The sequence below is a fragment of the Cyprinus carpio genome, chromosome B12 (assembly GCF_018340385.1).
Source record: "Cyprinus carpio isolate SPL01 chromosome B12, ASM1834038v1, whole genome shotgun sequence".
Classification (NCBI taxonomy): Eukaryota; Metazoa; Chordata; class Actinopteri; order Cypriniformes; family Cyprinidae; genus Cyprinus; species Cyprinus carpio.
The window spans coordinates 3,865,481-3,878,735 of record NC_056608.1 but is presented as its reverse complement, the minus strand read 5'-3'; the positions used below and the strand labels follow the sequence as shown (position 1 = coordinate 3,878,735).

Sequence of the window (13,255 nt, the reverse complement as noted above, 5' to 3'; positions counted from 1 at the left end):
TCCCTTTGATAGCTTTATTCAAGACAATACTCTTTGTTGCTGGTGTAAAACGGAACAAATCTGCATGTGGTGCAGCAAGTTTCACTATTTTCTACAAGGCATTCATGCAACATCAAATGAAATCTTTTTCTACTTTCTACAGTCATAATGTCATTGTGCTCTGCTGTGTTTCGTCCATCGTAATACTGCTGCCCTGCTGATGACTCCTACTGTAGTGTACTAGAAAATAGCTTTAAACACTGGTCTGCTAAACAAGTCACCATTTCAAGTGAACTATTCTTTAAACTGATTTAAACTGACTTGATATTCCAGGGTAAATGAATGGCACTAGCACCGCTGAACTGAACTCTTTCTCCCTGGATCTCAATTGCTTGGTTATGGAACTGAAATTCTGAGAATGGAAACCCCTTGAGAACCAAACAGAGCATCATACTTTAATGTTGGCACAAATAAATAATGCATTCGAACCCATTAAAGATAAAGGCACTTTTCTGGGTAAGATTCTAGGTAAAGGCCTTAATAATTTGGAGCCTAAAACATATTCTCTGTACTGTACACCAGTGCACAATACAACCATCAATTTCCTCTGTTCAAGGCCCTCAACCGGTTCTACAAGGGGATGGAGACGAAATGCATGGACTGATCAGGTATCAGGAAGCGTTGAGTTGTCGGAGAGGATCATGGGAGATCCCAGCTGGAGCTCCTGCTGAAGTGACTCCATGTCAGCAGAGGTCATGTGGTGTACCTCGAGCCAATCAGAGAGCAGGGATGCAGACAGGGGGGCCAAGTCATTGTGACTAATGAAAGAGAGAATTGAGACCATTGAAACGCACGTTACATTCAAGTACTGTAATTATCATTGACGTACAGTTAAAAAAATAGAGCATTCACTTTGTGGTGCCCGGGATCTGAACTGACCTTTCCCTGAGGTCGGAGTGCTGGAGTTCGGTGAGAGACTGAGTGAGGAGGTCATCAAGGTCGAAGCCGACTCCGTATCCTGCTCCACTGCCTTTAGGAGTCACTGAGAAAACCGGCGGCAAAATGTCTTCAACCTGGCAGGAAAAACGATTGAGAAAAGAATTAAATAAATGAAAATAGAATCTCATAAAAAATACAGAAATATGTTTTCCAAACGCAAGTTCCAAACAGAGCCCATATGTATGGAAGCTTGTTTGAATCAGGAGTAAAAAAAGTTAACTGCAATTTTATTTCTTTACTTTATGTCTAACAGTGTTAGCTTACTTTATTTTCATAATGCATTTTTTCTTCATTACCTCGAGTTAGAAACAGGCCTCCATGCATAACATAATTTGTGTCAAAAAATAAAACAGAAAGATAATAATAATGTCTTGTTATGACCACTAGGGGGCAACAGTTTTATTTTCAAATAATCTAACAATAAATTAATCAATCACTAAAAATAATACATCATAATGAAACAGAAAAAACAATGCCTTGCATGACCTACTAATATTAATTATTTTTTAAAAATTAAAAAAATAAATTTTTCAAGTTAATTTATTGCTAAAAATAATAAGTAATATTGATAATATGTAATGTTCATGCTTACTTTAAATTTAGAGGTCACTAGAGATGATTTCCATTTTTATATCATGATTTAAATGAATATTTTCAAGTGATTATTTTTGTACAGTTAGACCCTCAGTTCTGGCTTGCAGTCAATGCTTGCTTTATTTCTAGCTTATGCAACATTTTGGAGCAGAGCATGAGTACTGAGAAATGCTGCCTTGGTAACTAGTTGAAATAGTTTTCTATATTTTATTTTCAGTTAACCCCAGCCTGCAAATATTTATTTTAAAATTCCCTAATTATTCCAGGTTATCCTTGACCGCTATAACCCAATAACCCAAATAAATGTCTTTACCCAAATTCAAAAGAAATGATAACGTTTTGTTTTTCTAAGCAAACAAACTTTCACCTGGAAGAAAATAAGCTACTACTAAATATATTGTAGAAATTTAATTTTCTGTAAAGTTGCTATGCAACGATTTGTATGAAAATCGCTATATAAATAAACTTGAATTGAACTGAGAATAAAAATGCATAACAATAATAAAAAAATACCATATGGTTTATATTGGAAGAAGACCCATGATCATCAATTAAATGTTCACCTGTGACTTTGAGAGCTGCTGTGTGACTGTGTGGATGTCAGGGATGCTGTTTGCCGGCTGTCCCGTGTCAGTGAGACCAAGGCAGGATTGAGCTGCAGCTCCGGGAGGCTGTTTTGAAGGGCCCTGGGCATGAGAGCCATTTTGTCGCTCTTCTAAAACGCAAAGTTTGTCCAGGGCTTGAGGACCATTACCGATCTGTGGAATGGAAAGAGGCGTGCTGGTGTCCGAGACGCCAATGCTGGGGTTCAAAGCTGATGGTTTGGTCATAAAGGATTCCAGCGGCAGCAGCTGGATGTGAGTGTTGGACTGCGACTGCGCATGCATGACAGGCTTTGGTTGCGTCTGCATGTGCGCAAAGCCCGTGTGAGCGGGGTTATTCAGTTCAGGTGGAGGCTGGTGGGATTTCTGGGGTTGGTGAGGAGTTGTTCCTGTCCAGTTCTCAAGACCGGTGAACATTGTTCCAACAGTCAGAAACTGAGGTTTTATTATGTTTTTGGCAAAGGCACATGGGGCGGTTGCCACACCAACACTTCCGCCTCCTCCTACAGCAACTATCCCAACGTCTCCATTCTGAGCTGGACCTAAAGAGACGGGCTGTGCATCATGAGTCGGAGTTGGATGGAATATTCCAGCTGCCAAGCACTGTCCCATTTGTGGCAGTATTTGTGGCGGTTTGAAAGCCTGCACTTCGTTGGGTTGTTTTGGCACCATTGATTCTCCCCCATCTGAGTTTGTCTTTACGACATTGCTTCCTTTTGTTGGCTGGATTTGGACCGTTTTACCCTCACCGGTCTTGGCACTATTGGTTTCCGCAGTCTGTGATTTGTCCACCCGGTTGTCCATCATACGTCCCCAGCGCTCCAACAGCTTCTTGTCGTTGTCGCTGAGTAACATGCCACCCAAAGATTCGCCTTGTTTTCCCTCCTTTTTCTCTTTCTCTTTCAGCTTCCTCTTTCGCTCCATCGCACGCTCATGTCTCTTCCTCCGCTTCTCTTCTCTCTCTCGTTGTCTCTCCTGGGCCGTGACTGACTTCTTCTGCTCTGATCCAGAGTTGGAGGAGGAGATGGATGAGGATAAACCTCCAGCAGATCCTCTGAGTAATTCGATACCAAGAGCTGCAGAGCCTCCATCTGGGGAAGAGAGAACCAGTACATTACTGACATGACAGTACTTGTCATTACTTGGAAATTGGAAAAATTGGATAAACGTTAAATTTTTTTTAGATTTATATATCATCTGAAAGCTGAATAAATTCTTTCCTCTGATGTATGGATAGGACAGAATAGGACAATATTTGGCCGAGATACAACTATTTGAAAATGTGGGATCTGAGGGTGCAAAAAATCTAAATATTGAGAAAACCTTTAAAGTTGTCCATATGAAGTTCTTAGCAATGCATATTACTAATCAAAAATTAAAATCGATTTTTGACGCTTTCGACAGCGGCGGTGTGTACGCACAGTAACAGTTTTTGAAGGTCACATTAGCTCACCGGACTGCATTAATTTAATCGGAAAATATTGTGAACTATAATAACAAATAAAGCATTTATTTAAAACTGAATTTTTTTGTAATATTGTAAATGTCTTTACTGTCACTTTTGATCTTTGCTGAATAAAAGTATTAATTTATTTAAATAAAATAAAGAAACTAATTTTACAGACCCTAAACGTATGACTGTTAGTGCGTATTTAAAAGACAAACATTTTTTTTTAATAGTAGAAAATGTGTCTTAAAATTGGGAATTAGTTGGTTTTTATATAGTTCCTCACATGGGGATCATCAAATCTGGGGGTCTGTGGCAGGAAATTTGAGACAACATTCAATGTTAAGCAATCTATGGCCACACTGTGAACTCTCTCACCTCGGGCCTTCTGCCTTAGTGCTGATTTAAGCAAGGCAGCTTTGAGAGCTGCTTTTGTGTCTTCAGAAATTGCTCCCTCTTTTTTTGTACCTTCCCCAGTTGTCGCTCTCCCTCCTTTGCCCAGGGAACGAGTGAGATTTTGAGAGAGCGACTGAGCCTGGGACTGTGTGAGAGAGAGTGAAGGGATCGACTGAGGAAGACTTGAAGTGGGCAGAGTCTGAGAGACGGGGAGGGACGGAAGCATTTGATTGGATGAGTCAAGCTCCTTCTTTGAGCAGTTCGTCACTGTTTCGGTAAACGACGTGTCCTTGTCTGTGGGAGTGGTCAGATCGATGGTCTCAGGCTGGCCGTCAGAGTTCGCGCTGGGCATGTCCACATCCTGGCAGCTGGCCTGAGCCAAATTTGGCAGAATCTGAGTAAGGTGATGTGGAGCTTGAAACGAGTTTGCATTCGTTTGAATTTGTGTAGTGTCTGTAGGTTTGAAGCTGAGATTTGTGTGAGTTTGTGCTGTTTCTGTCAAGCTTTGAGACTGCGGAGTCGCGCAAAGAGTGCTATCAGACACCCCGACCCCCGCCGAACTAGAATGGAGAGGTCTAAACAGGATCTTCTTCCTGATGCCCTGCTTCTTCTTATGGAAGTCCTGGATTTCAGCTAGTATAGCTTCTTTGATTTGTTCTTTGCCCATCGGCTGCTGATCAAACTCAAAATCAAAGGCAGGAACGCACACTGGCTCATCGTCTGCATCGTGGTACTTGGCGAGGTAAGGGTGTGCGAGGGCTTGACATGCACTGATGCGCTCACGAGGGTCAAATCGGAGCATTGCGCCCAACAAGTCCATTGCACTGGGCTCAGCTTGCGGATACAGTGCTGCAAGCGGCTCTGCTGCTTTTGAAGGGAGGCTTCGCACGTAAGAACGCACCCGGTCCGACCCTATTGAGCCAATGATGCTCTCGGGTGGCGTTCCCAAAACCGAAAGAATCAACTGAAGCTGATGCACATAGTTTTTCCCTGGAAACATCTGCCTCCTGCCGAGCATCTCGCCAAAGATGCAGCCAACAGACCAGAGGTCGATGGCCAAGCTGTAGTGGTGAAGCGACAACATGAGTTCAGGAGCGCGGTACCATCGTGTGGCCACGTATTCGGTCATAAATGAACGTGACTCATCGGAGTGGGCCGCGCTTAATCCGCGCGCCATGCCGAAGTCGCCTATCTTCAGTTCGCAGTTTTCATTCACCAGCAGGTTGGACGGCTTGAGATCACGATGAATGACGTTGGCCGAGTGAATGTATTTCAGGCCTCTTAACAGCTGATACAGAAAGTAGCGTGTGTGTTCAGGGGTCAGAGGTTGGTGGGAGTGAATAATCTGATGCAGGTCACTCTCCATGAGGTCAAGAACCACGTACCTAAAGAATGAGAGTCACTTTTAGCACATTAAATATGAGGAGAGAATATGCTTACTGCTTTGAACTCAAGCTTACACTGATTTGAAAGCCGAGTGAGGGACCACAGGCTGGAGAATGTCCTTAATGGCGATGATGTTGTCGTGTTTGAAGTGCTTGAGAATCTTCAGCTCTCGCAGAGTGCGCTTGGCATTTGTCACAACCTCAAAGGCATTAGGGATCTTCTTTATTGCCACCTGCTGGCCTGAATGCATAAATAAGTTCAGATATTAGACAAATTACCAAATAGCTATCCAAACAGATTCAGAATGAACAGATATACACCTTATTGTTCAACACAGAATAAGCTATTTTCCAATTCAATAGTTGCTATAGGTAAATGGCTAGAAAAATAAGTGTAAACACAAACTATTTGCGCTACAAACTAGTTTGTTTATGACTACAATAAATTAAAGCTGCAAGCAGCGATGAAAGGGCCCTCGCACCCGGACTCACCGCCACCCGGTGGCTTTAGGAAAAAAGTGAATGGTGAGCAATATGCATTTAAAGTGTTAAATATAGGAGGAATATGTCAAAGTCATTTATATGTGCCAAACTTCCAGCTGGTGGTGCTATGATTATAACTGAATATTCTTTAGATGTGTTCAGGCCAGGACTCTTATCAAACATGTGAAGTTTGGGGCAGATTGGACATTGTATGCATGAGTATGCATGAGATACAGCAGCTTCCTGTTTCATGGTATTAACAGCATGGTTTATCACTTAGTAAGTGTTTCTAGCATGTTAAGCACTCAATGGCCTATTTTAGTGAGCTGCTAATAGAGCATCGCAGTGTTAAACATGTCACTTCCTGTTGACAGTAGATGGCACTATGACTATAACTGAATATTGTCATTTAGAACTGTTCAGACCAGGACTCTTATCAAACACGTGAAGTTTGGGGCAGATCAGACACCGCATGCCTGAGTTACAGTAACTTCCCGTTTTATTGAATTAATGGCATGCTTTATCACTTAGCTAAGTGTTGCTAACATGTTTTAGCATGTGTGTAGCATGTTGCTAGCCTATTTAACACTTGGTGATGCTTTTTAAGCACTATAACTGAATATGGGCATGGACGTGTATTCAGGCCAGGACTCTTATCAAACGTGTGAAGTTTGGGGCAGATCGGACATTGCTTGCCTGAGATACAGCAACTTCCTGTTTCATTATTAAAATAGTTTGAAGATGTTGGAGGTTTTAGTTTGTGTGAGGGGTTTGTTAATGGTAAGAGGCTTGATTAAAAATCATAGAGAAGATTAAAAATAGCTCACTTCCTGTTGGGTTTTGGATGTTGTACCTGGTGTGTTACATGTGTGTACTGAGTTTCGTAAACGTACGTGAAACGTAGCAGGAGGGGCACTTTGTTGAAATTCATTTGAGAGAAGAGTCGGAATAATAATAATAAATGGAGTAATTCCAATAGCGTCCTCACACCATCGGTGCTCGGGCCCTAATTTAAATTATATGAAAACAAATACCAGTTTGCAAAATTAAGCATCATAACAGCAATTTTTGTGCAGCTAAAATAACTGGAAGTGACACTAGAAGCCAAGTTTAAAAAATTGCAGTGTCCGCTGTTACATGAAAATAAAGTGGACAGCCTACATAAAATTTACATTTATGCATTTTGGCAGAAATTAATGTAATAAAAAAAATTCATTAAAAGAAATGAAATTAACAGTGAATTCATAAAATAATATGGCAAGACACACCAATGTGCAATTTCAAGCAGCAAAACGAGCAGTTTTGTACAGCTAGGAATAGCTGGAATAGCAACGTTTTCAGCCAAAAACGGTAAACTTTTTATGCGTTTTGCCTGTTTGTTTACACGACAACAGTGTTTTGGGGACTGAAAATGCATATTTTTGAAAACAGCTTTCAAAGTGCAAGTTTTTGAAACGCCACCATTTTCGTTTCTGTGTAAACACCCAAAATGGGAATCTTTGAAAACGGTGAGGTCATGCGCGTGCATAGTACATGTTAGGTATGTAGACATGTGCAGTACATGTCGATTTTAAAGGCAAGCACGAACAAACATACACAACAATGGCGGAGTACATGGTACTGTTGTTGATACTCAAGAGTTTGCTAACGCTTCTTCTGCAAAGTGTAGATTTACTTTACCAAATGCGGAGACGCATCATATACAGTACATTATATAATCATCACTTTCCTACAGGTACTAAGGTGACAGCGCCAACTACTGCCCTGGAATACGTAATACAGCATTTTTGGCCATTTTTGTGGATGTGTGTAAACGTGAATCGTTTTGAAAACTTTGTCTTGTATACATGAAACTTTTTAAAAACGCAAGGGAAAAAAAACGTTTCCATTTTTGAATACATCGTTGTCGTGTAAACGTAGCCTATGGTGGATAGGAACATTAATTGATTATTTACATTTTGAATCAAAATAATTACATGATATGCATTTTTCTACACCAAATATACTTATACTATGTTGCAATGGTAAGAAAACCCCTTACAAATTTACATGCAAGTCAGGTAACATGATTGTGTTCTTTTTCTTAATCATTTTTAATCCCCTTAAATTAACAGGCTAAATTCACAGCCCCAATTACAATACATTATCTTAAAAAATACTAATTGCATATAAAATCAGTATACAAAATATACTTATTACATATTAGTAAACAAATTAATAATAACGAACAAGACATTTTTAAAAATACATTTAATTTGATATTTATAATATTATAATTATTATTTATTTTAATATTATCAATATCATTTTATAATAACAATAAGAATTATTACTATACATTAATAATGTTTTAATAATGGTATATTAATAATTATGTAATAAATAGTTAATACTACTACTAATAATAATGAATTTAGTCAAATTATTTTAAGTAATTGAAATGCTTCTTAGCACACTCACCATTGTCTCGTCTTCGGGCTGATGAGACCACACCATAAGCACCCGTACCAATGGTCTCAATAATGTCATATTCTTCCCCAACTTCAAACTTCACATCCAGGGAGTGGGCTTTAAGCAGAGCCAAGTTCTTATCTGCGACTGTATTTGTATCCGTTACAATGGATGTGTCATCATTAGGCTGAGAGGGACCTTCTGTAACGCCTCTGTGATGGTTCTCGTCAGTGTTGCCCTCTCTCCTGCTGTTGCCCTCAGAGGCTTTTCGGGCTGGCACTGCTTGGGTGTCATTTGTCTCGTCCCTCTCATTGGTTGACATTCTGAAACAAAACATTCAGAAAACGGTTAAAGATTTTAGATTTTACTTTCTGTCCAGCTTACTATAATGGCCTCTAAACTTCTCTTGGACATGCCAGACAGTTAATGCACAGTCGAACTAATCTTTCCTATTAATCAGTAACAGAAAAGACAATAATTTACAGTACTTCAAAAACAGAACCACTTTCATGTAACACACACACACACACACACATACGTTTACAGTTTGTTTGAAATAACAATACAAATAATCCAAATATAAAACAAGCATTTATGTATTTATTGTTTCAAGAAATATAATTATGCGAGGTGCACACAACTGCAAATAGCTTATAAACGAAACCATAAAATTACGGAAGCAGATATCACATATATGTAACTGCTCGTAATGGGACACATATACTACATGTCCAGCAGGGCGTAACGTTAGCTGTTGTTTGCGAGCAATTATTCCTGCTTACATGCCGCAGGGGCGTGAGAGCCTGGAGTGGCCCAGAAGAGCTTTAACGACATGTTCACTCTTTCTTTCTTTTCATATTAGAACACAGACCAAAAAACGCAAACATTGTGTAACGAAAGCGGTCATAAATACCTGTTCATATATGAAAGCGGTGGAAATTCTGAGCGGTTCTTTCAAAGCATGTCTATTCTTTGCTATCACGAAGCACCGTTTTACTTCCCTGTGTTCTTCCGTATTGTGTTTGAATGGCAGCAAAGCTACCAATCGGCTCTATGATCGCAAGATGATTAACCAATGAGATTCGACGACTTTGCTTAAGGGGCGGGCTCCTTTGAAGTGTAAAATAGGGTCATTCTTTGGGCGGCGTCGAGTGTAAATAAGAAAGACGCGCATGCTATAACATGTCATAATTTAAATATGGGAATAAATAAATAAATAAATAATGCATTTTTGGTTTCCATGCAACAAAACATTCGTTTACAAATTTGATCTTTCGAACACGTGGACTAAAGACTTAAACCGTACATACATTTATATTCGGGGCCAGTGTTTATAATGTCAGTCCTATTCATCTAACTGGACAATGATCATCTGCTTCCAGACCATCTGCACCGTCCAATTAAAGGCTCACGTCCATATAAACAGAAAAAGGAAAAAAAAAAAAGTAGAATGCTAATAAGCAAAGCAACAGTATAAATTGCGCGAGATTTAAATATTTATTTTTCTTTTCAATTTGCTCTGCATTTTGCTCGGCGTTTCCTCAGTAATAGTTTTCTGCCAGTGCTTACAGTATAAGAGTGCTGAGGTAGATTTAAAACTGAATGTCAGGTACCAGTCCTTGCAACTAACAGATAAAAACGATTACATTTTATCGTATTAGTGCTAAAATGTGTCAGAGACCTGAATGCGGCTCATCAGTGGGGCTGGAGCCTCCACGCGCCACCTGCTGGACAAAAGCGCATCGTCCCATAGGAAACCGTTATAGTCAGTAACATCGCTCGTGCCACGCGTCTCAGTTCTTTGCTCCAATCACAGCACTTCTCTCAGACTTTTCCACGTTGCAATACTTTCAAGGTGGGAGCCTGGCAATTCGAGCATACATAATCTACATTTACACATTGCACGTAAGAGTAGCAACTTTTTAGTCTTCAAGTATAACCTACAAAACAGGTTTTTGTAAATTACTTGTCATAACTTTTAACACTGTTACTGCAATGCCCTCGAGCCATTCCTCTACAGGAGTTCCTAAATGGGAATATCGCGTCCGCCTCGTCCTGTGTTTTCTGGGTTTAGTTCTGTCGGTTTACGCGTTACATGTCGAACTGTCCCGGGAGAACGATCCCGAATATCGCGCGATGTGCGACCTGGGCCATTCCGTGAGCTGCTCTAAAGTCTTCACATCCAGGTAATCAGTGTTGCCATCTTAGCAATTTTGTTGCTAGATTTAGCAACCTTTCAGACTACCCTAGTAATTATTATTATTATTTGTTTTTTTTTGTTTTTTTCAAGAAGTTTTTTTTTACAAATTTAGCTGTTTTTAAAAAAGTTTTTGGCAACTTTTAGCAACTTTTGTAAAGTGACTGAAATGATAAAAAAGACACACATTTTCAACTAAATTACACAAAAAGAGGAAACCGCTGAACAGCTAGCCAGCCAAGCAGCACATTAACATGGAGAGGGCTGGAGACAGATGCTTAACAGTACAAACATCAGTTGCTATTTCCAACAATAATATATGCACATTTATGATACAGCATGTTATTAGCTTGTATATATAATCGTTGTTCAGTTAGGTATACTGTAAGAAAAAATATGTAGAAACACTTAAAAGCTACTAGTCATTTTCTGACAGGATGTTATCCTTTAAGTTGTAACCCCGTAACCTTAAAACACAAAATACAATGTGGAATTTAAAACACAAAATAAATATGGATTGTTCGTTCATATTAACAGTACATTGTATTACTTTTGTGTAGCATACTAACTACCAATACACTGCTTAAAACTATAATTGTTCAGAATGTGCGGTTTGCTGTTTTACTAGTTAATAATAGTTTATATGAAATTTGTATATGTTGTGTTACTGTTAAGTAATTAAATGTTGTAAAAAAATCTGATCATAAAGATGTTACTTGTTACTTTTACAAATTTAAATATTTTATGTTTTATATTATTTTTATGAACAAATAACATGTAAAAACATATCTTTCACTGAGATTTGAGTAATCTCGTGTATTCTACATCAAAACGCTGTTTTGTGTAATGGTTATGCAATGACATCATTACGCAATGACATCACTACGTCATTTAGCAACTTTTAGCAACAAATTGATCTGTCTTTAGCAACTTCCCCTGAAAATTAGTTGGCAACACTGCAGGTAATGCGTTCAGTTCAGGCAGTTTTCATGCATTGATATCACACAGACAGTATTTTAAGGCAAGACACCTCAGGTGAATAGGGTACAAATTTAAAATGTAGGCTAGCTAATGTAACTAACTTTCTTCCTCAGCTAACTGACTAGCCCACATTAGGAATTGTAAACATTTATTGTATTATAAGTTTTCTGAATTGTTTAAATATGCAAATTATGCATAACCTTATTAAATATGCAGAAATGTGCATACTTTTTAAGAACAGAATTCTGAATTTTGCATAAATACAAGTTCAGAATTTTTGGATTAAAAAAAAAAGAAATTCTAAAGGAGTACTAAAGTGGAGATTTCTGGCTCAGTGCAGGAGAAAAAAAGCTAATTTTCTAAAACCAGTCAGGCTATTGTAATTCAAATCTACAGCTGAAAATAGATGAAGTGCAATAAAAATAAAAAAAAAACACTAAAGCATGTATTTTGAATGTTTCATCATTTCCATTAGTCAAACAGTAAATCTCAAAATTGACTAGTGCATGGAATACAGTGTTGTGTCATAGTCTTTGCTAATAAGTTTAGTCTTATGCAACCTGCAAACAGTGAATATTTGCCTGCAAAAACATCCATTATCAATTGATGTATTGGTGGAACTTTGCTCTTTCTCAGATGGGGACGTGGATTTGGGCTCGTCCAGATCTTTACTTCCAAAGACAGCCTGTTAAACCAGCCAAACAGTGTATTGGGAATAATTTTCTATGCATTGCAACTGGGTTTAGGTAAGTGCTGTTAGGCCACTAATTGTTTGTACTGGGACCCCAACAGCTATTTAACCAATAATATAAAACTAAGTGTCATCTGCAAATACATTTTAATCAACAGGCCAGCTGGTGTCCAGTAGAGCAGTGTTCTTCCTTGTCATGTCTTCTTGGGTGTCAGTGGCTGGATCTGTATATCTGGCTGTTATTCTGGCATTCGTCTTGGGTGATTTCTGCGTGGTCTGTGTCTCAACCTACATCATAAACTTTGCTCTCCTCTACACAAACCTAAAGAGAAGGACGGGACTGGAGGGACGTCTGAAGAAAGGGAAGAGCGAATGACACTTTTTTTTTTTTTTTTTGAAGACATCTGGGATTAAGCTGCCTCTAATTTCTGGGGAAAAAGAGAGGAACATGCATAAAATAAATGTTTACAGATAATTGTTTATTACTGGAAATCTTGGCACTTTGCAGACTGGTCTTAGTAAAAAGAAAAATACTAACAATAATCTGGACTTCACATGTTCATAGACACAAATAGGGGAGGAAGCCTCAGTTTATAATCTATTTCAGAATAATGAAAAAACATGTTCATCGAAGTGATGATACAGTTATCAGAAAGTGTGTGATGCTCATCATGTGTTTTGCATCCAGGTCAGAATTTTACATGTACAAGTAGGCTAATGTGAAACCAAGTTCTGATAAAATATTGATTAAAGCTCTATGTGATTAATAAAGTCAGATTTGCCATTAAATCCTGTTTGATTATGTGCTCATGTCTAGTGTATGAACATTTAAATATACAATTTTGCCCTAATGCTGCTGCTGCTTACAGAGATACAGATACTATACTGTATGTATAAATTTCAACATCAGGTCCACTTTGTGACCAAAATAAAATAAAATAAAATAATAAAATAAAATAAAATAAAATAAAATAAAATAAAATAAAATAAAAAAATAAAATAAAATTAAAATAAAATAATAAAATCTTATGATAAAATCAAAAAGTATTA

General features: G+C 38.4%; 2 protein-coding genes across 2 annotated transcripts; one reads left to right on the top strand and one right to left on the bottom strand.

Moving 5' to 3' along the window:
* Positions 1 to 9,394, bottom strand: LOC109051709 (mitogen-activated protein kinase 7-like). Its single transcript, XM_042734930.1, has 7 exons — positions 9,250 to 9,394; positions 8,346 to 8,659; positions 5,478 to 5,643; positions 4,000 to 5,402; positions 2,136 to 3,265; positions 919 to 1,052; positions 1 to 797 (listed from the first exon to the last, which is right to left on the bottom strand). The coding sequence occupies exons 1-7, from the start codon at positions 9,255 to 9,257 to the stop codon at positions 644 to 646; spliced, it is 3,309 nt and encodes a 1,102-aa protein (XP_042590864.1). The 5' UTR covers positions 9,258 to 9,394; the 3' UTR covers positions 1 to 643.
* A 741-nt stretch (positions 9,395 to 10,135) lies between these two features.
* vkorc1 (vitamin K epoxide reductase complex, subunit 1) lies at positions 10,136 to 12,994 on the top strand. Its single transcript, XM_019069185.2, has 3 exons — positions 10,136 to 10,522; positions 12,151 to 12,260; positions 12,364 to 12,994. The coding sequence occupies exons 1-3, from the start codon at positions 10,332 to 10,334 to the stop codon at positions 12,579 to 12,581; spliced, it is 519 nt and encodes a 172-aa protein (XP_018924730.2). The 5' UTR covers positions 10,136 to 10,331; the 3' UTR covers positions 12,582 to 12,994.
* Positions 12,995 to 13,255: the final 261 nt, after the last annotated feature.